Source organism: Gasterosteus aculeatus, chromosome Y, assembly GCF_964276395.1.
Source record: "Gasterosteus aculeatus chromosome Y, fGasAcu3.hap1.1, whole genome shotgun sequence".
Classification (NCBI taxonomy): Eukaryota; Metazoa; Chordata; class Actinopteri; order Perciformes; family Gasterosteidae; genus Gasterosteus; species Gasterosteus aculeatus.
The window spans coordinates 12,242,718-12,268,991 of record NC_135709.1 but is presented as its reverse complement, the minus strand read 5'-3'; the positions used below and the strand labels follow the sequence as shown (position 1 = coordinate 12,268,991).

The 26,274-nt window shown below is 42.0% G+C and overlaps 1 protein-coding gene across 3 annotated transcripts in view; it reads left to right on the top strand.

Annotated features, from left to right (window-relative positions):
• Positions 1-26,274, top strand: part of LOC120812729 (spondin-1-like) — a 101,346-nt gene that overhangs the window by 9,774 nt on the left and 65,298 nt on the right. For all 3 annotated transcript variants that reach the window (XM_078097762.1, XM_078097763.1, XM_078097764.1), the window contains exons 3-6: positions 4,065-4,198; positions 14,708-14,781; positions 15,633-15,755; positions 16,229-16,377. In XM_078097762.1, coding sequence (XP_077953888.1) covers positions 4,065-4,198; positions 14,708-14,781; positions 15,633-15,755; positions 16,229-16,377 — 480 coding nt within the window. The remainder of the gene's footprint in view (positions 1-4,064; positions 4,199-14,707; positions 14,782-15,632; positions 15,756-16,228; positions 16,378-26,274) is intronic.

Below are 26,274 nucleotides of genomic sequence, written 5' to 3'. Positions count from 1 at the left end.
TGAAGGCGCAATGTTTGGCTTTAAGCCGAATGAGAGAGGAAAGCAAATCAACGTGAACGACCCGGTATGTTCACTTTGTTTCAAAACAGTGGCGACGAAAAGAGAAACACGACCAATTTAAAGGCTCACTTAAAAAAACACCATCCTACGCAGTGTTTGAACTTTGGAAGGACAACAACAACAACCCTACTAACCCTTAGTCACCAGACTCGGACACCGGTTCCAAAAAGAGTGAAGGCTGATGCGGCGCTGACAGAGTTTCTCCAGGAAGAAGCAGTTGATGCGGCATCTGATCCCTTGATGTGGTGATGTGATAACCATAGACGATTTCCTCTAGTAGCCAACTTGGAAAAATAATACATGTGCATTTGTGCAACAAGCACCATAACAGAAATAATGTTTAGCATAGCTGGTAACATTGTTACCCCCAAAAGATCCTGCCTTAAGGTAAACATGTTGGTGCGTTTTCTCGGGATCTGCCTATTAGTTAAAAAACTGATCTGGCAGCATAAATGGCCTGTTGATGCATCTGTGCCTTTGTGTGAGACACTTTGAAAGTCTAAACTGACTTTGTTAAATGTGTTACTTTGTTTTGATCTATTACTTTTTACCGTGCACTTTTTTGTTTACAGAGGTGTATTTATTATTTATTTAGGATAATTTTTTCACATTCCATTCTCTAACATTTAAATATTTTAAAGAATAAAATCTTATTTTTCTTCAAAACAGTGTACTTGCATTATTATGCTATTATAATGTCATATTGTTATTATGTAATCAGTGACATAAAATGGTCTGAAAAGATCGCATATCACAATAAATGTTGGTGCAATAACAAAGATTTGATATTGTGTACATGGCGGATATATTTCAGAACCTGAATGAAGTGAACACACAAATGTAAGGCCAAAATGAAAACCTGCTCACAAGCACAGACAAAATAAATGGATTCCGTTCAAAAGTGCATCATTGGCAACAACATGTTAAAAGTGCCAATTTTGTCATGTCCCCCCTCATCCAGAAATTGCAAGAAGATGTCACCACTGGTGCACTGAGATAATATGTATTTCCTCATAACCCCCCCTGACCGCTTCACTGTGTTAGGAACCTATATAGCTCAGTTTTGAGCAGTAGGAAGGAGGAACTAACTGAGACAAGACCAGTTCAAAGATTAGCTTTACTGATCTACCTTTGGACAGTTTTTGGTGGACTGTTTGTTGCCAAGGAGTTCCCCATTTTGGTAAAAGGAGAAATTTAAACATTGCTCCCATATTCCACAACATATCTTTGTGAGATGAGCTTTTGAAGCAAGTCTGCTGTCTAAACTAAGCAGAGAGAGACTGAGAGCTGTTGAAGAATGGCTTTGTGTGTGCCTCTCTTCAATTTCTGCCAGGATATCAGTTCTCTGTTCATCCAAACAGGCCCTCGTTTCACACTGAGTGAGTATCAGCAGCTGAGGGATTTACATTGTAAACATATATGTTATGTTATGCTACAATGTGATATTTTGTAACCTTTTTCAGTTGTTGGTATGCCACAGGATGTTTTGTACTGTGAAAGATGTGTCACAAAGGTGGAAAAGCACTAGTCTAGTACGAGTATCCAAGACCTTCGTTTTACTTTATTCTACCCATTTCCTCTTACCATATCGGTCTCTTATGTCTTGTAGGCAGTAGTTTGTGTCGGCTGTGGACTGATAAAACATTCATTGTTTGGTCACATACTTCGTATAAGAAGGTGTGAGGAAGTCAATGCAGAAAATATACTGTACAAGTACTGTACGTGTGTATGGGTTTGTGTAGTATATACCTATGTGGGATGTGTTTGAGGAATAGAACGTATAGTTTGACAAAGAAGTACAAAAAGAGCAGATGGGGACTTTTGTCTTCATCTTAGGTATATAGTACACACTTTCAGTCCAAGATGGCTCCCCCAACGATGGCTGCCACGGTGCTTACCAGCCTGCTTCAAGGCCTCCTCCACTCTGGTGGGGATGAGTGCGCTTACAGGTGGGAGTCTGACCATCTGGTGTCGTGGTGCAGCCAGAACAACCTGGAGCTCAACGCTCTAAAGAGCCTGGGCTCCATCATCACCCAGGACCTCAAGTGGGAGCTGAACATCAGCTCCATCACCAAGAGGTCTTTTCCTGAGGCAGCTGAAGAAATTCAATCTGCCAAAGACGATGATGGTCCACTTCTACACGTCCATCATCGAGTCCATCCTCTGCTCCTTCATCACCGTCTGGTACGCTGCAGCCACAGCCCAGGACAAGAGAAGGCTGCAGCGTGTCATCCGCTCTGCAGAGAGGGTGATCGGCTGCAATCTGCCGTCCCTGCAGGACTTGTTCACTTCCAGGACCCTGAAGCGAGCTAAAAAGATTGCAGTCGACTTCTCTTACCAAGGACAAAAACTGTTTGTGCCCCTTCCATCTGGCAGGAGGCTGAGGTCCCACAGGACCAAGACCTCCTGCCACACGAACAGTTTCTTCCCGTCGGCAGTCGGGCTCATCAACAGAGCCCGGTCCCCCACTGACTGACTCTGACATTCCACCAGTCACTTTCTTTTACACTGCACACGTCACTTTCACTTGTTCGCTGGTGCACTTTATTTTTATCAATTTTTTATTTTTAAATATTTTTAACTTACCCCATAGCCTTATATTACTAACCCATAGCATTGTATTTTATTTCATCCCTCTTGCACTTGTCGTCCATTGTTTGTTGTTATGCACCAAGCGGCAAGTCAAATTCCTTGTATGTCTGACATATTATGGCAATAAATGTTTCCTGATCCCGATTCTTGATCTTAATGTCCGGAGTTTGTAATCAGGAGTTTGGGACGAGGTCTTTCCAGACCATTGTATTGTTGAGCTGAAGCAGCCGGGGTGCATGTTGTGTATCTGTCTATGTGTGTGTTTAGTCTCTAAAACGTCTGACATGGTCCAAATAGCGAATGGACTGGGCTATAGATTACATGGCCTTGAATTCACAAGGCTGTTATTATCCAAAGCCTCGCTTTGATTCTTTTAAATAACTTTAAAAAATAAAATAAAATATTGTTACTGTTAAAAAAACTGTTACGGTTATGAAAGCAGAATGAGATTGGCTTTATTTGTGCTACCATTGTGAACTGAGACACAGATTTGTTTTTGGTTTCTTCTGTTTTTCTTCTGCTATGTTTATGTTTCGTCTTGGTTGTTGTTGTTTGGTGTTTCTTTGTAGTTATTTGAGTCTATTTGTAGTTGTTTTAAGTTTCATTTGAATCATTTTGTGTCTCTTTGAGGTTGTTTGAGCTGCCTTTTTAACAGTCCTTACAGGTGTTGTTGCAGCTGTTTTGCACTCTACGTATTCTGCACTCTCTACTCAGGCCTAGGTGCAAAAACGAGGAAGTGACATATTGAATAAGATTTCCTCCGATGACACCATCAAATTTGGCCGCTTTCATTCTCAAAAAATGATGTTGCTTCTATCGTGCTTTTAATTGTTGGAATGCATTAAGCATTCCAAGTACTGTTCTTCGAATCTTTATTCAACGTATATTTCTTCCGCGCCACCTTTCAACTGACCCTGCTTTTAATTTAGTTTAAGACCTTATTCCTGGTGGGGCCACCAAGTTAATATATTTTCTAGTTGAAAAAGGCATCACCAAATATGGTTGGATGTAACCTCTTAGCACCATGGATACCTCTACCAAATGTCATAGCAATCCATCTGATATTTGTCCCAGATCTGTACCTCACCAAACCAACTTTTGGTATTGTTACAACTTTAGAATAACATGCAACAACTTAATGGAAATGAATTTGGTGGATAGATATTACCGTTCTTCTACTAAAATTCTAAGAACATTGCATCCGACCAATGATCTTGTGAGGTATTGGAAGGTTTAAAGTGCATGTGTGGGTGACAAAGAATTATGAGGCATCTGTTTTACTTGCTACCAGAAATAACCTCTGTCTCAAGAAATTCACAGTGAGCATTGACAGATCATGACAACTTATTTGAAAAGCAATCCCATTTTGTTTGAATATTTTTATACTAAGTTTTTCCTTCTTCCCTTTCTAGAACATTGATGAGGAGGATACGCAGTTCATGACCAACTGTGCCCCTGCTATGACGGAGAGCACCCCCCGCAGACGCACCAGGATACAGGTCTTCTGGACGGCGCCACCCACCGGGTCTGGCTGTGTTATAATGAAGTGAGTGTTTGTCTAATTATGCCATACCTTCATATAGGGCAAAAATGATTATATCTGCTTTGGGATTCTTTTAAGTAAAATATAACATTTCTTACTGTGACTATTTTTAATTTACTCCAAAGTGAGACATTCAAGATCACAAACACAGCTATCGCCATGCCTTGTATTAATCAGCTTAGATGAAAAAAAAACCATTATTATAATTATTTCATTATACTTTGACTGATTGTTACTCCCAAAACAAAAATGTTGATGACCTGACATCAACAACCAGGACAACAAATTATTCCCTATTCTCTGATGTTGGTTTTTATAAACAAGGAGGGGGCTAACTGTGATGCATTACTTCACCAGTGCAAGTTTCAAGTGTGTGGAGGTTTATTTTCATACTGTGACGAAATTAATTGGAAACCAGTTGTAGCTTGAATCAATGTAAAAAGCACATGGTTTGCTGTGGGTAATGGCCAGTACTAATGAAATGTAGTTGATTGGTCAAATTGAAAACCACCATTATGATTCATGAATAGGTATTTAACGTCACAGTCTCCTGACACACAGATTTGTTTTTCGCGGGTATTAAATATTAAAGGGTCTCCAAAATTAGCATCAATGCTGACAACATATCTGGTCACCAAATTCTCGCCTTTCACATTAAGATATCCTGCTTCAACACCTCCAATTAGCGCAATAAAATCTCTTTTATCATCGTGGCGATGCACAGGGCAAAATGTCTATGATAACGACTTCCACACACAAAGACGTCACTCTTTCGGTCGTCTTTGACAAAAAACGTTACTCCACCTATTGTTCTGGCGGTGAATTGCTTTGCAACACGCGCAAGCCTTTTTGAACCATGAATTGAAACGAGTGCGTCGACACAACTGCGCGTAATGACGCAGAAGCATGCGCCAGCCTTTACTACTTTCTCTCATCAAAGTAACTTTCCTGCATGTGGCTGGACATAAATCTTCATATATATTCATAAGATTTGATACGTAGATTCGTTCACATGTGTGAATTAACACTTACGTTTCCTGGGCGATCAACAAAAAAAAAGGCCGGAAAAAGCGTCAAATTACGAGTGTCCGGATCATGCTGATATTAGCTTCCACTGTACGGGTCAGGAGCCTGTGACGTTACTTATCTAGTTTGAAAACAGCAGGAGCACTTTATCTACAGTCTCCCCTTTTTTTGTTTTCTCAAATCTGGACAGCTTGGTGAGGCTGTATGCTCATTGATCATTTTTACAGAAAGTTGTCACTGGTTCCAGATGAAGCATTAGGCAAGCTAATGCCAGGTGTTTCTCCAGAAGCCACGGTACCCTGTGGAGTCGTGTAAAGGCATCGGCTCTAGAACAAAGAGACAGATGATGGTTACGGGGGGCAATTTCTAGTTTAAAGCAGGTGTGACTTCAAAACTGCACGGTGTTATTTCAACAGGAGCGTAAGTGTGTGTGTATGCGTGTTAGATGGCAGCAAGAACTATAAAACAAGTGTTTCCCAGTAAAACATTATTGTGGGTTTAAAACAGTGCCAGGTGGTAACAGAAGCAGTTTGGGTTATGCATAGTGACAATAGGATGCAGGGGTTTGAGGAGATCTTTTGACCAAACAAAGTTGATACATCAGCTGATCAGCTGGCGTTAATCTTACCTTCGTCCATGTTGATCCTTATTAACACCACTGTTACAGGATGTGTTTAGGCTTCACAGCCCAAACACTTGACACATAATGAATCTTCGTAGACAACAACTCCGTTTCAAAAGATTTGACTGCTGACGGTCCGACCGGCGGACAGTACGGTCGACGGCGGGGGCAAGCCAAAGTCGGTACCCCCCCGGCGCGCCGCACCAGACGCCCGCGCGTGCCGGAGTTTGAGATCCCTGGTCTAGCGGAAGGTGTAACATTGGCAGCATTCTTAACTGGAAAATACCATGAATAAAACAGTAACGTGGACAGTTTTCAAGGCTTTAGTTAATAATTAGTTCAAAGGTTTTAACCTGTGCCAGACTTTATCGCATCACCCATAAAAGGTTAGTTGTATACAGCTGTTGAACGTAAATATAATGTGTTCTATTTTTCTGAAACAGTTTCACAATAAGGAGACGGTGCATTGTAGTTACTCTGGCTGCATTGCATCAAGAGTTACTTATTTCATTTGTTTGCGTATTTATAATCATCTAAGGTGCTACGCGGAGAAAAAAGTTTTGTCGTTGATTGATCACAGCATGTAAGAATGTAGATAAACTCTGTGTTTAGCCCCTGGACTAGCGCCAAAATAATCTTCATTCATTCTTAATGTTGTTCTTACAATAGCCACAGGCTGTTGTGGAAATGAGAGAAAAATCCACACAAAGAGAACAGCAATGCGGAAAATAAGGAATTGAGATTTACGCATGTCGTTTTACAAATGTAATATTGTAACAAATAGCATAGTTAAAACCTGAAAAGCTGAAAATTACCGTAAATTGTAATTCATGCAAAGAGCATGACAATAAACAAATTAAAGAAGGCGCATCACAGCTACAGGCAGTTATGGGAATATGCAACTATAAATTAATTCTTGATAACTTTAGAAAACAAATTAAAGACAGCCGACAACTTGGTGAGAACATGCATCGCCCCCTCCTTCTCCACAGTTTTGCTCATTTTCACTCCTCTCCCTCCTTTCCTTTCCCTTATCCCACTCCCCGAGGGGAGTAACCTCCCTGACACGCATCTCTTCCTCCTCAGATGGAGATGCTATAACTTGCCCTTACCTCAACAGAGTACCTGCAGCTGCTACCTTTAATATATCTGCTGTTGCCATGTGACAGATGGCCTATTGCCACCCCAGTGTTTGCTAGTCTAATACATCTAGTCCTGTGTGGGGAACATCTGCTAGGCAAATTCACCTCTTATTACTGTCACTTTTGTCTGTCAGTAGTGAGATAGAGATTTAACATTACCTCATCTTCCTCTCTGTGCTCTTCTAATGCGCCTGTCACATTGTCTTGTTTTTCTGTTTTTCCATGGGGCTGCTGGCACAGTCTTTAGAAGCAAATACACATCAGTCTGGAAGAAGATACTTTGCATGAGGTCTGTGCTATAAGACATAACTGTATTCACAGTCTGTGAATCATGTCTTTGCTATACTAGCCAGTGTTAATTGGACACAACGAGCCTCATGGGCACAGAGCCCAGGGGCCCAGAATGTTCTGGCTTTCCCTAACAAAATGTCACTAAAATAAAATATCAATCTAAGTGATTCAAAATGACAAAAAATGAATACTACCTGACTACGAATAGTCCAAAAACGCTACAACAAAAATAACAAAACAACTACAAAGATATACAGCGTAGCTGCAAAGATACTGTTATGGAATATTTCAATAAAAGCTCGGTAGAAGAGAATGATTTTTGATGAATGATCAAAGTTGCAAAAAGTCCATTTATTGCTTGCAAGCAGGAGGTCAAATACACAGGCACGTATCACGTGCACTGTGGAAATGGCGTCTCCGAGCACAAAAAACGCTGAGCTTTTATACACATGTGGAGGACATTCTTCGTGCCAGTTAGGAGAAGCTGCAAAGCAGGTTGAGATAAGAACCCAGGTGAAGCTGAGGGTAGCACACACACACACAAGATCCTCCTTAGTGGCCAGTGCAAATCATAATTAATTGACATAAAGTAAAACGTGGATCCGGAACTTTTGTACCAAATAAGATATGAACCAAGGCCATGAACAGAAGTCCTTTGTTTTGAAGCTTCTATGAGATTGAGTCGACCGTCCTCCCTTCTCAGGGCCCAGCTGCAAACTAACATTTTGTATCATGCTGCTCCTTGCACATCAGAGTCAAATATAGGACACTTGAGACACGGTTTTAGCACAAAACAATGTTATAACATATTTTACCATTACAATACTCACAAAGACTATGGTTAGAACCCAAATAAAGACCACTAGGATAAATAAATACCCTCAGTAAAGAGACGTAAAACCACTTCAAAGGGATAGATATTTCCTACAAAGAGAATCACAATGACCTCAATATATGCAAAGCAACCCCAAAGAGACTCAAAATGACCACAGACAGACCAAACAAACTGAGAACAAGAGAACAAAATCATTGAAAAAAGACCAAACGGACCTGCAAAGCATGACATGCACTGTGCTGCCTAGTAATCATTGTCTTGGTGCTTATATTTGAATGAGATAATATGCACACATTTCTGATCAAATGAGCCTCATTGCAAAAATTTAAAAAAAAATTGAATTCAAGGAGATGATGTGAGAAGAAGAGAAGCAGTGATAATAGATACATACAGTTACAGTGAAATGATCTTTGGTCAATATTTTTTGGGGGAAACGGGCCACAAGACGAGGAAGATGGCTATTGCAAATTACTTGCAATTCAAGGTACTATCGGCGGCCAAAATCCATCCAATTTGCGCCATTCGTCTAGCTCCACATGTAGGAATTGTGGTGGGGGCTTAGTGTCTTAGTGCTTAGTGTGTCGCCCATAGTGTCATAATCCACCCAGGATTGTCGAGTTTAAAGACAAAGAAAAAAAGTAGAGAACTTCAGCTGTGAATCTCCACACCAAAGATCACACATTCTAATTACCTTCCCACATTATCCAGCATTATTTGAAAGTATCACCACTACTGCACCATGGGAAGGCTCATTCTTCCCCAGTCGCTTTCTCTCCACTCTACAATGCTATTTGTTGCCGGTCAAGTACCTCAAAGAAGCGTCAACATACAACTCCTTACAGTTGGGAGCAATACATCACCTTTACGCACAATCTCATGTGTCCTTTCAATAGTCAAGCTTTTAGGATTTTTTTAAACTCCTATGTGTACAGCAATGCTTATTGTTTAGGAGGACGGTATAACTCAGCAGTTAGGGACGGCTCTAGCACTATAAAAGATTTCTATAACCTGATTATTGATTATTCTATAACCTGACATTATATTCTTCATGAGGTTAAACAGCTGGACATATTCAATTGAATGAGAAAGTGTGTCCAAACTGTTGAATGGTACTGTATATTGCATATTAGATGAGCATCGATGCTATCATGTTTTGAGCATTATCGGGAAAATCACTTGGGGTGGCAGAACCTGCTTAACGTCATTGGTTTTCATTTACAAAAGCAGCCTAATAACAAAGAATTACAGCAATCCTGTCTAGAAGTAAAAAACGCATTAACTCATTTTTCTGCATCACTCTGAGACAGGAAATTCCTGATTTTTGATATATTACGTAGATGAAAAAAGTCAGTCCTTGAAGTCTTCTTTTATGAGAGTTGAAGGACATAGCCTGGTCTAAGATCCCAAGATTCTTGACAGAGCTGCTGGATACCAGAGCAATTCCATCCATAGAAACTGTATCACGTGACAGCTGACTTTGAAGGCGCTCTGGGCCTGTCAAGAAAACTTATGCCAGCCAGTATCAGGAAGTTGCAGGTCATCCAAGTTTTGTTGTCTCCAAGACATTTCAGACACTACCATTACAAGCCTACTATTCTAGTCTTCTGAAAATCAAACTACTATTTAGATGAAGTCCATTCTCAATCAGGAAACATATTTTCTCTCGGATCACAGAACTGAAGCAAAACTAAAATGTTAATTAAAACATCATTGTTTGGTTTGACGTGAGAATGATTGGTAAGTACTTGCATTTTTTGTTGATTTTGGTAGTCGCAGTGCCTGCTTCTATTTTACTATGCAAACCTGTTCGGGTCCTCCAGTGCATCCAGAAGAACTGATAATTCAATAATGGTGAGTCAAAGCATCATCCAGTTTTAAAAGGCTGGATCCTATTAGGAGGATTTTCAACTGAAGACTTCAAATAATATTTCCAACTTGATTTCACTCTCTTTTTTTTCTTGTACCTGTATACACAAGAGCCTCTGAGTGCGACCAGATGTGTTCGAAATAATGAAGGGTAGGCATGTGTTTGTTGTTCTGTGATTTCCACCTAAGGTCACCAAGGTCTTTCTGGTAGCACTGATGAGCTCATCTTAAATCTTTACTTTAATCTCCATCAGGGACTAAGAAAAGACAAGAGAAAAGTGAGGGTCCGTGGAAAGAGGTTCCATCTAAGTTCTGCTGTCCTGTTGATCACTCCCCGTCTCGTTATCAAGCTCACACTTTACATGCCACCCCTCGCTTTGACACTGCCCTGCGGCCATCTGCTCCATGACATCTTCAACTTAAACCGACCTTCTGGCTCCGTCTTCCTATCAGTTTTCTGCCGCTGTTACTCAGAGTGCTCCGCGACGAGGCCACCAGTCACCTGCTCGCTCCGTGACAACCGAATGTTTAACCGCGAGCCTCCGGGGAAAGCTGCTTGACAGCACCATCTAAACCAGGAGTCTCAAACTCGCGGCCCGCGGGCCAATTGCGGCCCTCGGGACGATATTTTGTGGCCCCATCCATAATATGAAAGTGTAACGTTAGTGCGGCCCGCAAGTTTTATACTGTAACCCCACTGTCAGCTGCTGTGTGGGACATGTTATGATGTTCTGGTTTCCTACTGTGTGCTTGTCCAGTGAACGTGGCATGCATGTGACTGACATGGGGGGCGGGTTGTGTGTGTCGGCCGAGGTGCAGAGAGCAGGAGGGTGAAATTCAGTTTCCTGCCCTCTTTCGCGCAGGTGATCATGTGACTAACCGTTAGCATCGCTCGTTTAATAAAGTTTTCCTTTACGACTCACACTAACAACACATGAAGCATCTGACGTCACCGACGAGCGTCTCCGTCCATTACTACGCAGCTTCGATTCACGTAACTTCACGTTTGGCTATAAAGGAATTCCACGGTCACATGACCTTAGGTCTCCCCCGCTGAGTTAAAGGAGGACTAGTGTTGTACTCTCATTCGGACCGATCCCCCAGGGTGGGGTTCAATGACTGCTTTTGAAAGTGAGTGTTAAGTTGTGTTATTGTTGACCATGCCGTTCGGACGCTAGTCTGGCCCGCGTTCGGTTGAAGTGGGCTGCATCTGGCCCGCAGCTGATTTGAGTTTGAGACCCCTGATCTAAACTGTTGGGTCTTGATGCAGTCACAGGCAGAGACAAGCCTTTTTTTATTGATCACAGGGACTAGATTTAATTCAAGTGTGCTCAGTTGTCGGAAAAGCCAGCTGCCTGGGATCCTATTTTATGTCAACTGTGAAGACCCACGAATGATGAATACAGAAGTGAACTGGAGCTGATACGGGTCCATTCTCTCTGCATCGCTTATTGTTTTGTGGGACAGCAAGTTTGGCAGTTTGGCTGATTTGTATGGAGATTCTTGCTCCCCGAGGATGTTTGCTAATTACTGTAATAGGCTCCTGACCGTCTTGTAAATACCACCATTGGATATCTTCATCATCATACGAGACAAAATATCAGGTTGAAATTTTAATATTGTAATAAGTTTTGTCATCTCTTAATTTTAAAGAGGCTGCATTACAATATGAGATGTGATGTTCTGAACCTACCAATTGGTTTCGTCAGTAGTAATGTATGTAAGCAGTATATTTCGGGAGCTTGTACTCTAGATCACATTGCTAACGTCAAAGTCTGAAGACGGTGCAATGGAAGAATCAGATCATGATTATATTTAAAAAAATATAATGATATTCATTCAATTCTTTCACTAAGATTTCAACGTTCTTAAAGATCCTGTCTTTTAATAATCATTGGCATTTGTACATATTGATTTTATTTACTCATGTTGGTATTTACCGATCAAATCCCTAAGCCTCAGCCAAGAGCGGATCGGATCTCACTCCTTTGAGAGGGATGTCAGGGGAGAGTTGCAGACAAGACGGGGTCTGTTATGAAGTGAACTAGCCAGGTAAAGCTCTTCTTATAATTTGAAAAGTTGTTGGAGTTAAACACACTCCCTTGAGTCAACACAGTTACTTGTGTGCTAATCCTTCAATCAAAGCTATTCTCTGAGATTGGAATTCAACACCTTCAAAATTTGCAATTGTCATTGTTTTTGTAATGCTAGAGCTTAAAAGACTGAGCGTAATGTTAAAGTGATCTGAGAATATATATCCATAGCAATGTGTGACCTCTTTAGGACCAGAGGGAAATGCAGCAGCATTGTTAGAACTTGTTTCTTTCCACACATATCTCTATTACTGTCTGCCTTCTCTGAGGTGCAGTGGCCTGTAATTGACACATTTTCAAAATAGAGCCGTGGAGACTCGCACACTCATGTATGGATTGCAAAGATACATCTAGTGAAGACGAGAAATCTTAAATAAACACTGCCCGTAGGTCTAACTGTAGGTGGGAATAATATTTTACTGAAAGCGCTCGGGGAACAGGTGGGAAAATGTCTTCCCAAATAACCCGATATATTGTTGGATTTATTGGATAAAAAAAAAAAAAGAGACCATTGGCCTAATTGAGACTCTTAAAGAATTTACTTAGTTCAATAATTCTGTTTATTTCTCTTTTCTTTTTCAATGTCATGCCCAAGCAGTCAACCCATGTTGCAGGGTATATTGCATCATTCAGTCCGCACAAGATTTAAAGAAGCAATATAACAGATTACTCCATCTTAATGGCGGCAGTACCTCCTCACTCTCCCCAGTCACCTTTTTCAGCTCATTTTTATACTTTCAAACTTTCATATGTCTCTCAGAGACTTGAGCTCGCCGCTTTAGCACAAAAACTGCTTTTAGAAAAATAGCAGTCACATAATTGCTTCATATTTCAACATATCTAATACAAAAATGCGTAATACGTACATTATTCGGATTAAAACACCTACTACATTTTAGATATTTATATAATACAATCTTGCTTATTCTTTGACTTTGCAGCACTCACTGCTGCTGAGTGTCATATTTCAGGCCTAACTCAGCAGTGAAAAGTCACTATCTAATTTCATTGTTATGTTTATTTTTTTGGAGTTAGGAATATGTTCCTTCACCACCAATTATATATTTTACCTCTTGTTTCTATAGCCCTATCTTATTAAGATACGTTTTTGCTAATATCTCGCAAGCAATATTTGATATATCGCAAGCAGTATTTGATGACAGAAGACATTTGAAGACAGACTGTCAGGCCAGCACTCACTTAGTTGATTTGGTTAGGTTTAGGCATGGGAAGTGAGATAGGATGTGTTGCAGCATTGGGGTTTTGAAATAATCAGAGGAATGGCATCGCACAGTTGAGTTGTACTGATCTGAGTGAACTTACCAATAAAGGAACATAGGGCTGAGAGAACATAGAATTGTGGAAGCTTTGTGTTGAGGGAGGTTTGAGAGAACATAATGGTAGGATAGTTTAGGGTTGTTTTTCCTGACCTTAAAGCTAGTGGCTCTCCATTGAACAAGTATCTGTTCATACTGGCAACCACTTGTTATCTGTACCTTTTTTTAAACACATATTTCTCCTTTCTATGCATTTCTGTCTTTGATGTGGTTATTTATTCATTTGTTTCCGGACCATAAATTCAACAACTATAAGAAGTTCAGCTATTAATCAACTGAAAATAAGATTTCCTATGAGCACTCTTCAGGCAGGACAGATGCCGAGCCATTTCAACCTTTACAACCAGTTTTAATGTCATGAAGTTACGTCAGAACATAATTAATAATAAATTATGGGGTCGTCGTGGCGCAGGGGTTAGAGAAGGTGTGCTGGGAAGCACAAGGTTGGTGGTTCGATTCCAGGCTGCCCCATGTTCCATGTCGAAGTGTCCCTGAGCAAGACACCTAACCCCTAATTGCTCCCTGGGCAAAAATGTGAAAAAGCCATGGGTTTAAAAGTGTAATGTAAGTCGCTTTGGATAAAAGCGTCTGCTAAATGACCTGTAATGTAATGTAAAAAAACAGAGAATCTTTGGTCTGGTTAGTTTGGTTTGAAGCTGCTTCCTTATAATGAAAGGCGACTGATGTACATTCATCAAAAAAAATTAGAAGCACTGGGGATGTATGCAATTGTAGTGGAATCTTAACCTGTTACAAATGTATTGTGTAATGTAAGTGTTGCAAGGCTTTATTGTTGCTTTTAACCTAGGAAAGTCTTCTTTCCATAGGAGTGGCATCAAACAGCTTTGTCTGAACAAAATGAGAAATGTATTAACTTTTTTTACTGAAGAGGAATGTAACTGCCTCTGGTAAAACAGCCTATTTTTATTGGTATGGCTTCCTTTCCAGCCAGTATTACTTCATATATTATAATTGGGATCTCCTCTCCTTAATCCTGCTTTAGAATTTAATACCAGCTCTGTCTCTCCTTTGTGTCGGTGGGTATGATTGTTCCATCACATGTACGGCTGCAGTGTGATTGAGTCATGAGGTCCTGAGAATATCGCCCTGTTTCCTTGCAAAAGATATGGACACAATGTCCGCCATGAAACATCATGGAACTCATTACCTTTCCCTGTCGCCAAGGATTACATGGATCAGATCTGAATAGGAAAAACACTCTTCATTGTTATCCATCCAATGCAGTTTTTTCACCTCTCTCACTATCCAACTCTTTTTTTCCCTCCTCCCCACTCTTCAGGGCCAGTATTGTCCAGAAGAGGGTCATTTATTTCCAGGATGAAGGCTCTCTCACTATTCGACTGTGTGAGAAAGGTAATGTCAGCTGCCCGTCATCTACTCTTAATTCCCCCTGTCATTTAGAGCAGAACAGCTCCCAGCCTTTTATACCCTGCTCAAAAAAAAGAGCCCAATGGAGGCATTGGAGGGATACTGTGAATCATGTATCTCCTGGATTTACTGTATTTAAATATTATTTTGTATCTTTACCTTTATGTTACCTGGGATTTTACTGCAGGGAAGTGTCACGCCAGAGTTGGAGAGAGGACCCCCCACATAAACAACAGTTAGACAGTTAGCAAGACGACGGGGATCTTTTAGCTTCTAAGCACACGTTTATTGTGCAATAAAAAACAGAACCCAGTCATGTGTTTCAAACTCAATCTCAGGGGATTTAGACTCATAAAATTGTCCTCTCCTTACCCAAATCTAATTTTCCAGGCTACTATGCAAGTCAATCAAGCCACCCTGTCTGCGTCTGCTGACATATGTGTGGCATCTCCGATATTTTTCTCATCCTGCTATAACTTAGATGTCAAGTGAGGATTTTCTTTAGAATAATTTGGCGACTCATAAATATTCAAGTACCCCCCTTGACCTATCCTTTCAAAACGTTGATGAGGGCCAGTATTTCAGTCTGCCTCAAAGCTAATGTGTCATTTAACTTTTTTTTTCCATGGATGTTTATTGTTGTGACATTCTGACTGAGTCCAACTTGTAATCATTTAACTGCTAATTTATGCAGGTGTTCATTACTGTCAAATTTTGCACACTTTTAGATATGTTTGCCTGTAAGTTCCTAAACTCTGCTTTCTATCATTCGTTTGCCTTGTGCATTCTCTTTTTAAAATTGAGCTTGTTCACGTTTATGTACAACCTCCCTGCAGAACGTGTGTTCGGCGAGGCTACTGGAGCTCCTGCCATGGAATGCTGTGCATGCGGAACAGCAAAGTACAGACTTACCTTCTATGGCAACTGGTCAGAGAAAGTACATCCCAAAGACTACCCGAGTGAGTTCAGAACGTTGACCTTGTCCAAAAGTAAGTTTTAGCATCCTACAGTCAGCAGCTGGTTAGCTTAGCTCAGGAGCATCACTATAAGCAGAGAAACAGTAGCCTGGAGCCACCTTAAGTGAACAAACGTATTGTACACATCTTCTTTAATCCGTACGGAAGACAAAGTGTTAAAAACAACAATTTACTTGTCAAAAGGGACGTTAGGTTCAAGACAATTTCTGGGCCGGTTGCCTGGCAACCTCCACTAGGTTACCGCTCTCAGTAAAAAGTACGGTACCTAACTCCCTGCCCAACATAAAACCAATATGCCGATTGACCAACTCAGAAATTGATATATCATGATAATATGGATCAAATGAGGCAACCAGCTAGCTGCTGAATCAATCAGCTGACACTACCCCCTTTCTTGACTTGCTTATCAGAATTCAAACCACTCAAACCTGAATGAAAAAAGAAATGTCTTTCAGGACGGGCCAACCACTGGTCAGCTCTGATTGGTGCTTCTCACTCCAGAGGCTATGTGCTATGGGAATATGGGGGCTACGCCAGTGAGGGTGTCCGCCAGGTTGCTGAGTTCGGCTCCCCCATCAAGATGGAGGAAGAAATTCGACAGAAGGTAGGGTATAGAATGACACAGCTTTTAATATAACTGCATTATTTATATGTCTTTTCACGTGCTATCTGAGAGTCAAAAGGGTCTAAACTTAAGAGCTGATGGCAAGAAATGGGATGCATCAGAAATGTCTCAACATCCCATTTCCCTTCTCATTAAAAAAGATGCATGTTGACAGTGCTGCGTGCTGGATTGTGCTCGAAAAGAGATTGGAAAACATCAGCAGGCTTACTTTTATGCGAAATATGCCTTTAGGGTATTACATATTTTTGGAAGGCATCCAGTGGATATCACCCAGAGATGACAGGCTGTTGCCTCAGTTCCTCAAGCGAGTGAGTGCGTGCATGAGGAGACACATCTGTGGGTTGTGCTTAAGCATGCTTGTGTGTATGCAGGTCAAACGCTTACATATCTATTCAAATCCTTAAAGGATTGCTTACTGTAATAATATGTATAATATAATAATATACTGTGAGAAGAAATTGACCAGAATATGCTACTAGAAGCTATTACTTTCATTTACTATTGTTCAAAAATAATTTCACTATTGTGAAATTATTTTTGAACAAGTGGGAAAATCATGGACCTCACCATGTTGTAAAGCGCAATCTCACTTAAGTAACAAACTGCTGATCCTACTGTATTTTACAAAGAAGTCAAATCTTTATCAATGGGTTTTTAAAATTCACCCATTGGTTTGTGAACTGCTATTTTTAAGCCTTTTTTTTATAATAGCGAGCTGTCAACTCAAGGTAGCACCTACCAAAGGACTACCCTTCTTTATGGTTTATTTGAATATAAATCAACCAAGTTTAGGGAACTTTGCTTCACTTTTCAAAGGCAAAGGTTGCTGCCTGGTTTTAATCCATATACTTGACATGACAGTAAAAAGCTCACATTTTACTGACATGGACCATTATCTTCAAACAATTCTCAAGACATGAACGATTCAAGGATCGAACCAACAACCCTGCGGTTAATGAGCAAGCAGCTGTACCCACTGAACTAGAGCTGTAGTGACCAGAATTTGTATTTGAGTTACTCTTAAATATCTCTTTGTATTATATCGTTTGAAGGCAGTGTTGCATAATATCGAGGCAATAGAATAGATGTCAGCATTTGTTTTTGTTTTTATATCTTTAAGTCTTTCATATGATCACATAGTAAAACTGCATGTATAGAATATTTTACCCACATGGACCCACCCTAGACTATATGTGACATATGTATATTACTCCTACGTGTGCTGAGGCCCACAGAATGAGGTTGTCTCTCTGCCACTCCGTCTCTCTCTGTGAGCTCTGACAGGTGTGTCTTGGCCATTTGCAAGGGAACAATAGCGTGTTGTTAGTGCGCTGTCAGTATGGTGTGTAGCTGTCAGTTTGGGTTTGGGCTGTTGTGTGGAGACATTAGAGTCTGACGGACAGACCAAACTCCTCTCTTGGCTGGCTCTGTCTGTCTCTTAGACTAACCATCCTGACACAAAGGGAACTTCAGCCTGTGACAAAGCAAAATGAGATGGCTTCATTGTGCACTGTGGGCTGGAATGTTAGCTATTGAAAGTAAAAATATGAAAAAATAAAATGTAAAAATAAAGTAAAAATGTGAAAGTAAACAACTCGATTGTACACTGTACAGTGCAGTGACAACTATTGAGTTGTCAGACGAGGGGGGGGGTCATTTAATCCAAAAGGTTATGTATTGCATTCAATCGGCAGAATATGGATGTGGCACTTCTGTTTTTACCGAAAATGATAGCTGGTATGTTCAAGTTGGAAGGCCTCATTTGTCCAAGAATACAATAAATAAAATGCCATAATTTAAATGATTTGCCGCTTTAACTCAAAGCCGAGTTAAAAATATAGTCCATAGTGCGTGTCAGATCTTATGCCAACAAGCTGCAAGGAAAGCATTTCTAAAAGAATTTTCCCATGGTGTCTTTCTAACTTTCTAAATAAACACCATGTACAATTATTCATATAAACACATATAAGAAAGTATACATATGAACGTAAACAAACGTTGAAAATTCCATACCCATGATAAAAAAGGTTAAATCTCTGAAACCATTAGATCTATTTGAATTATCTGGGTGTCATAATAAAGGGAATACTTGTGAGGTTTTCCAGATGTGTAAATATCAGTATATATGTTGCAGGTTAAGATAAAATGAAGATGGCACACTACACAAAAAAGTTTACTTTTGCCTGAAATGAAAAGCACTTTCAGGATGATTATCCATTTGGAATTCTAATATTATGACTGCAAACCTCCACCAGATCATAGCACAATATCTTAACCTTCTCTCTGCAAAGGGCAATTTTGAAGGACACATTTTGAGAGATTATTTTAGTACAGACAGTTCAGGCGGGTTTGCCAGAATTTTTCTTTTGGGATAATTTTGTGCCAAACAGTTCCATCTGCATTGCTGATTTTAAATAGTATTGATCTGATTAGTATTGTGGTAATTGTGTTATACTTTAAATAGCAGTTGTCTGTGATACTGTGCATGTGCTGTAATGGTGGCTGGAAGCATAGTGTGTTCGAACTTAATACTTCAATTTCTCACTCTTAATGAGTGAATATAAATTATGAGATTGGATTTATAGTTTGGTTATTAGTCCCTTTAAGGGGGGTGCCCTGTCATTTATGTATTTCATGAATTGTCTTTATGATTATTAATAACCATCATGTAGTTGTGTTGTAATTGTGCGATTAATAACAGAGGCGACAATGTGCCAGCTGGTCTATTGGAGTCAAATTGCCTTCAGATCATCAGCAGCCTGTTTCAAAATGTGATTTTTAAAAGAATTTGTCATGTAAATGGAAGCAAACTATGCGTTTGTATTCAGCAGCATCCCGGCATGACTGAGCGCACCATATTTCCTTTTGTTTTTTTGTTACAAAAGGAAACATCATCATCATCATCTTGCAGATAAAACTGTTGTCTCTATCTGTTGAAAGAGATATTGAAGTTACCTCTTCATGGTTTTAGTCACAAGCATGGATTAAATGAGGCACAGACGCAGACATCCCTTCAACCCTCTGGTAGCGTCAGAAGGGGCCGGGCGACTGCTGTAAAGGTGGGAAACTGACATGGGTCAGTAATCCCTGTCTTAGTCGAGAATCCCAACCATCCGATGGAGCAATCAGCTGTGGTAACATGTGGACAAAGCCTTAAGACCAACCCCTCCTGCCCCGGAGCGGACCTGCGCTCCCCTGACTAACACTGGCTCGGGCTCAGCATACGGCTCGCTCTCACCGCTAGTTCTCAGGTCTCAGAGAGGCGACTCGTCAAACCTGTCAGCGCCTTCCGAAGCTTCACATCATTCAGAGAGTCACAAGGAGAGCTTCGGCAGCCAGGGCGTTACTCGCCGATACTTTCCGCAAGCAAATATTGAGCCCCTTGATGTCTGCTGACGCAGAAAGAAAGAGAATTGAATCATGCATCACTTTGCAAAATTGGGACCTAAATCTGTCTCCTGCTTGCTTGTTTAAACTTGGACATCGCAGACGTTCATCAAAAGTTCCCCCCTCCCCGTTCCCACCCACCTGCATGTGAGCGCCGAAAGGTTGGCTGGACAGGGGTCTGACGTGCATGAGCTTGTAGAAAAAATGTGTGATGAAGCCTCGTTTTTTTTAAATGTTCCAGGTGCATAGGTTCTGTACGCCAGGTGAGAGCCTGTGCCCAACTTCTCTCTGGAAATAGGTCAACGTTGCCGGCATCGGGAGGTTCTAGTAGATTTGTTTGAAGTTTGAACGTGCCTGTGATCCTGAGGCGTTTTTTCAGTTTATTGAATTTGTCAGAACACGGTGCCCAGCCTTTATACTCACAAATGACAGTATGAGCTTTAGAGTTGATTTGGTTAAGAAACAAACAAACTTGTCCAGGAGAACTCGAAGTACCTTTTTAATGTCACCCAATATCGAGAATCAAAATCACACGGCACACCGACATATAGATACAATAAGCGGGAGGAGCTGCCGACTGAGGAGCAAATCCACTTTTTTTTATTTTTTTTTATGACATGGTGCACTAGCTCAAAATAACAAATGCGAAGCTACCTATTTATTGGTCCCTGTTAAGTGCCAAGCACTCTCAACCAACTCGGCTGTCTCCGCACTCTTCTCTACCTCTAAAAAAGAATTTATCAGTAGGGTTTCTCTTCATACTTTCTTTCTTTCCTTCCTTCTTTCAATCATCTACAGTGAAACAGTGTTCCGGCTTGTTCTCCTCTCTGGTGGGGCAGTTTATTAAATGCCCCACCAGAGATTAGAACACTCTGGATCACTGTTACACCACAGTAAGCAGGGCTTATCACGCCGTCCCTCGTGCTGCACTGGGACACTCTGACCACGTCATGGTCCATCTGATTCCTGCATACAGGCAGAAACTAAAGCTCTGCAAACCTGTGGTGAGGGAATTCAAGAAGTGGACCAGTGAGGCGCTGGAGGATCTTCGGGCGTGCTTTGACTGCACAGACTGGGATGTTTTCAGGACTGCTACTGACAGTCTGGATGAGTTCACAGAGGCTGTAACTTCCTACATCGGCTTCTGTGAGGACAGCTGTATACCATCATGCACCAGGGTGAGTTACAACAATGACAAACCCTGGTTCACAGCGGAACTCAGAACACTACGCCTGCAGAAGTATTAGGCATTCAGGAGTGGGGACAAAGACTTGTACACAGAAGCAAAATACAAGTTTAGCAAGGCGGTGAGAGATGCTAAACGACTGTACTCTGAGAAACTCCAACAACAGTTCTCAGCAAGTGACTCTGCTTCGGCTTGGAGAGGCCTCAAACACCTCAATAACTACAAGCCAAAAAACCCCCACTCCATGAATGACCTCCGCCTGGCAGACGAGCTGAATGAGTTCTACTGCAGATTCGAAAGACAATGTCCTGATCCCATCCCCCACAGCTCCACCAACCTGCTGCAGTCCCCTTCTCCTCCCTCCCCCAGCCCATCAGGTGCTCACGCCTCTTCATCTATATCACCTTCCCCTCCCCCACCAGCAACGACCCTCTCTATTCTGGAGAGAGACGTTAACCGGCTCTTTAAAAGACTAAATCCCCGTAAGGCAGCCGCTCCGGACTCCGTCTCCCCTCACACCCTGAAGCATTGTGCTGACCAGCTGTCTCCGGTCTTCACTGACATCTTCAACACCTCCCTGGAGACATGCTACGTACCAGACTGCTTCAAGGCCTCCACCATCATCCCTGTTCCCAAGAAGCCCAGGATCACAGGACTCAATGACTACAGGCCCGTCGCCCTGACCTCTGTAGTCATGAAGTCTTTTGAACGGCTAGTCCTGACCCACCTGAAGTCCCTCACCGACCCCTTCCTGGACCTCCTGCAGTTCGCCTACAGAGCCAACAGGTCTGTGGACGATGCTGTCAACATGGCCCTCCACTACATCCTCCAGCATCTGGACTCCCCAGGAACCTACGCCAGGATCCTGTTTGTGAACTTCAGCTCTGCCTTCAACACCATCATCCCGTCTCTGCTGCAGGACAAACTCTCCCAGCTGCACGTGCCCGACTCCACCTGCAAGTGGATCACAGACTTCCTGTCTGACAGGAAGCAGCACGTTAAGCTGGGGAAACATGTCTCAGCCTCCAGGACCATCAGCACCGGTTCCCCCTAAGGCTGCGTTCTTTCCCCTCTGCTCTTCTCCCTGTACACCAGGGGTATTCAACTAAAATGTTAAGAGGTCCAGTTAGAGAAATTTTCTTGAAGCAAAGGTCCAGAAGATCATGATGTCTAACTCTTTAGTGTGATATATATTTAAGTAGCCTGGTAGTTGTATAAACATCTGCATATAATCAATACCTTTCAAATCAAAGGAATTCGGTACGATATAAAACACTTTTCAACAATATATATTATCATGTAACATAGAACTGGACTTATGTGTGACTGCAGATATGTATAATGCTCTCTCATGAACTAAATAAAAGTAGGGCTGCATTTTTAAAATAAAATAAATACAAAATGAAAATGGTGCATGTAATAATAAATAATAATAATCAAATGAAGTGCTTAACTTCAGAAAAATTAAATAAAGGGAGGAAAAGCTTAAATGTCCCCGTTTCTGTTTCAGTCTCAAACGATTTTACAAATAAATCTTAACACATCTTAACAATTTAACAGTTTTAGAGCATTAGTCTTGCATCCCACTCCCCCACTTTGTTGGTCAGTGGGATAATTGAGCTCTAGCTTGTCCTGCCAGGACTTTAAACCTGGGCTTGAATGGAGTCAGGGCCATCCGCATGCACATGTGGAGGTGCTCATTGGTGAGCCTCGAACGAGCCAGAAAGTGGAAGGGTCAGTTCTTAGAAACTGCTCTCTCAGGGACACATCTGCTTGGAGATCAACCAGTTGCATCTGGAGCGGCCCAGGATTTACCCATTTAAAGTGCTGTGTGACTTCCTCTGAGAACCCCCTGACATCCGTGATGATAAATGGGTTCTGAATGAACACGGTGAGCTGCTGTCCAAAGCTGAAGCTGTCAAAACGGTTGCTGAAGTTTAAGATCAGCTTATCAATGAAGTCAACAAAAGAAGACACATCTCTCTGTCCCTGTACCTGTTCCTGCACTGCTGGGAAAAAAGGCCACATTATACATCTGTTTCTCATTTCCTAAAAAGAGAGAAAACTGCGTTGCCTTCTGATGTCTTAGCTCTGCCAAAAAAGATGCTACTTCCCTCCCGATGGACCAAAAGCGCGCTAAGACTTTCCCTTTGCTGAGCCATCTCACATTATTGTGCAGCAAAAGATCATCAGCATTGGCATCAACTTCTCTGAGAAATTCCCTCAGCATGCGATGCTGGGTGGAAGAGGATGCCATGAGAAAATTGATCATTTTCATCATTGTATTCATCACTTCAGCATGCTCATCTGACAGGGAGGCACAGAGGACAGATTGGTGAATGATGCAATGTAAGCTATGAGCTCTGGATTGTCCTCTTTCAGTCTTGCTACAGCTCCTTTCTCTCTCCCTATCATAGCAGGGGCTCCATCTGTGGCTATTGAAACCACTTGTGTTGGCTCTATTCCTCTCTTCGTTAACATCTCCTTAATGGCCAGGTAGATATCTTCTCCTCTTGTACTGGTTTGAAGGGGAGCAACACCTAACAGATCTTCACAGAATGCTTTCTGGTCTGTGTTGAAAAACCTGACATACACTAACAGCTGAGCATTGTCACAGATGTCAGTGGACTCATCCACAGCTAAGCCTACACATGGTGCCTTATGTATGGCTTCATTTAGCTGGGTTAGCACATCCTGAGTTAATATTTCACCTTTCTTTGTGGCAGATGATGCTGACATGGGTATTTGCTTTATCTTATCACAAAGCTCTTGTTTTGGTTTTCCGTCAAGTAATGTTTCAGCGACGACACTCATGCATTCTTTGACAAGCCCTCCATCAGTAAATGGCTTTTTGTGTTGCCCCAAAATCCAAGCAACTCTGAGGGAACACTCATGAGCACGTTGTTGGGCAGTGAACGTGTGGCTCAGGATCCTGGTTGACTGTTCATATTGGGCTGTGAGGCCACTTATTTTCTGTGATCTCACTTCGGATTTGAGTGGGTATGTTTATTTAAAACCTTTATGTTTTGTCTCATAATGGCGTTTCACATTGCCACTTTTAATAAGTGCCACGGTTTCTGAACATATAAGACACACTGGTTTTGTGCTCCCTGTGGGAAGTATGAACAGAAATGAGTCTGTCCATAACGGATTAAATGCTCTATTTTCGCTGTCAACTTTTCTTTTTTTGGAGAGCAACATTTGTTCTTTATGTTTCTCTCCCTTTCTCTGTCTCACTCGCCTTTTCCTCAACTTTCTCCGGCGCAGTTGTCCGTTTCTCTCCCTTTGCTGTCTCAATCGACTTGTCCTCAACTTTCTCCGGCACAGTCGTCCGTTTCTCTCCCTTTGTTTTCTAAATGTGTCGCTATCTTTCTTTTTCTTTCTCTAACTTTCTCATCTCTCAGCGCGGACGCAGCGCTGTCTTGAGACGTAATGTTTACCGGCGAGAATGCATAGATTTGATTGGCTGAGTTGGCTCGCATGCAATTGGTCTGTGCGTTTCCTCATCCGCTAAACCACTACCGTAAATACTGCAAAAGCCGCGCTGCGCCGCCAGGTAAAAAGAAATAAAAACGCCGTCAGGTTTTAAATCACAACCTTCTGTTTTGGCTGGCGGTCCGGGTCCAGATGGGACGGCCTCTGGGTCCGGACCCGGACCGCGGTCCGCCAGTTAGTGACCTATGCTGTACACCAACAGCTGCACCTCCAGTCACCAGTCCGTCAAGCTCCTGAAGTTTGCGGATGACACCACCCTCATTGGACTGATCTCCGGTGGGGATGAGTCCGCCTACAGATGGGAGTCTGACCATCTGGTGTCGTGGTGCAGTCAGAACAACCTGGAGCTCAACGCTCTAAAGACAGTGGAGATGGTTGTGGATTTCCGGCGGAACAGAGCCTCACCCTCCCCCATCACCCTGTGTGACTCCCCCGTCACTATTGTGGATTCCTTCCGTTTCCTGGGCTCCATCATCACCCAGGACCTCAGCTGAACATCAGCTCCATCACAAAGAAGGCTCAGCAGAGGTTGTTCTTCCTGAAGCAGCTGAAGAAATTCAACCTGCCAAAGACGATGATGATCCACTTCTACACGGCCATCATCGAGTCCATCCTCTGCTCCTCCATCACCGTCTGGTACAATGCAGCCACAGCCAAGGACAAGGGCAGGCTACAGCGGGTCATCCGCTCTGCAGAGAGGGTGATCGGCTGCAATCTGCCGTCCCTGCAGGACTTATTCGTTTCCAGGTCTCTGAAGCGAGCTAAAAAGATCGTGGCCGACCCCCTCACCCCGGACAAAAACTGTTTGTGCCCCTTCCATCTGGCAGGAGGCTGAGGTCCAAAAGGACTAAGACCTCCCGCCACACGAACAGTTTCTTCCCGTCGGCAGTCGGGCTCATCAACAGAGCCCGGTCCCCCACTCACTGACTATAACATTCCACCGGTCACTCCCCTTCACACTGCACATGTCACTTTAACTGTAATTCATCACTTTTGTCGTCACTTTGTTACTTGTTCGTTAGTGCACATTATGCTTAATATTTCTTTTTTAACTTTTTTAATATTTAAAATGTTTAACTTTATTCCCTTGTTTTATACTAACCCATAGCCTTATTTACTAACCCATTGCATTAGCATTTCATTTTACTTTATTTTATTACTTGTGCACTGCTGTCTTGTCTATGGTCACATTGTCTACTACCGCGCACCAACCGCCAAGACAAATTCCTTTTATGTTTGGCATGTTATGGTAATAAATGTTTCCTGATTCCTGATCCTGATTCCTCATTTCTGATCTAAGGTTTGGGCGCAGTGTTAATTTCGTCGACGAAAACTATGACGAAATGTTTTCGTTAACGAACCTTTTTTCCATGACTAAGACGAGACTAAGACGTGACGAAAACGATCTTAAAAAATAAAAACTATGACTAAATCTATTCTAACTTTCGTTAACGAGACGAGACGAACATTTTTCCCCCTAAATTTTTTCCCCCTAAATTTGCACGCAGCTAACAGACAACAAACAGGCAAAGTACGGCGGATATTTACGTGTCATGATGACGTCATCCACGAACCCAGAACGCTCGCTCACATCGGTGCAGCGGTGGTCTTGTGCACCGACTACGGACCGCGACGACTATTTTACGCTTCGGCGAGTTTGAATGTGGCTTCGTTAGTTTAGCTCAGCTGTCTCTGTTTAGCTGACTGTTAGCAGGCTGAAGCCGCGCTGCTTCACAGAAACATGAAGACCCGTTTAACAGACTGTCGGACCTTTCTGCTCTGTTCTCTGGCGACGGCCGGCAGCGTTT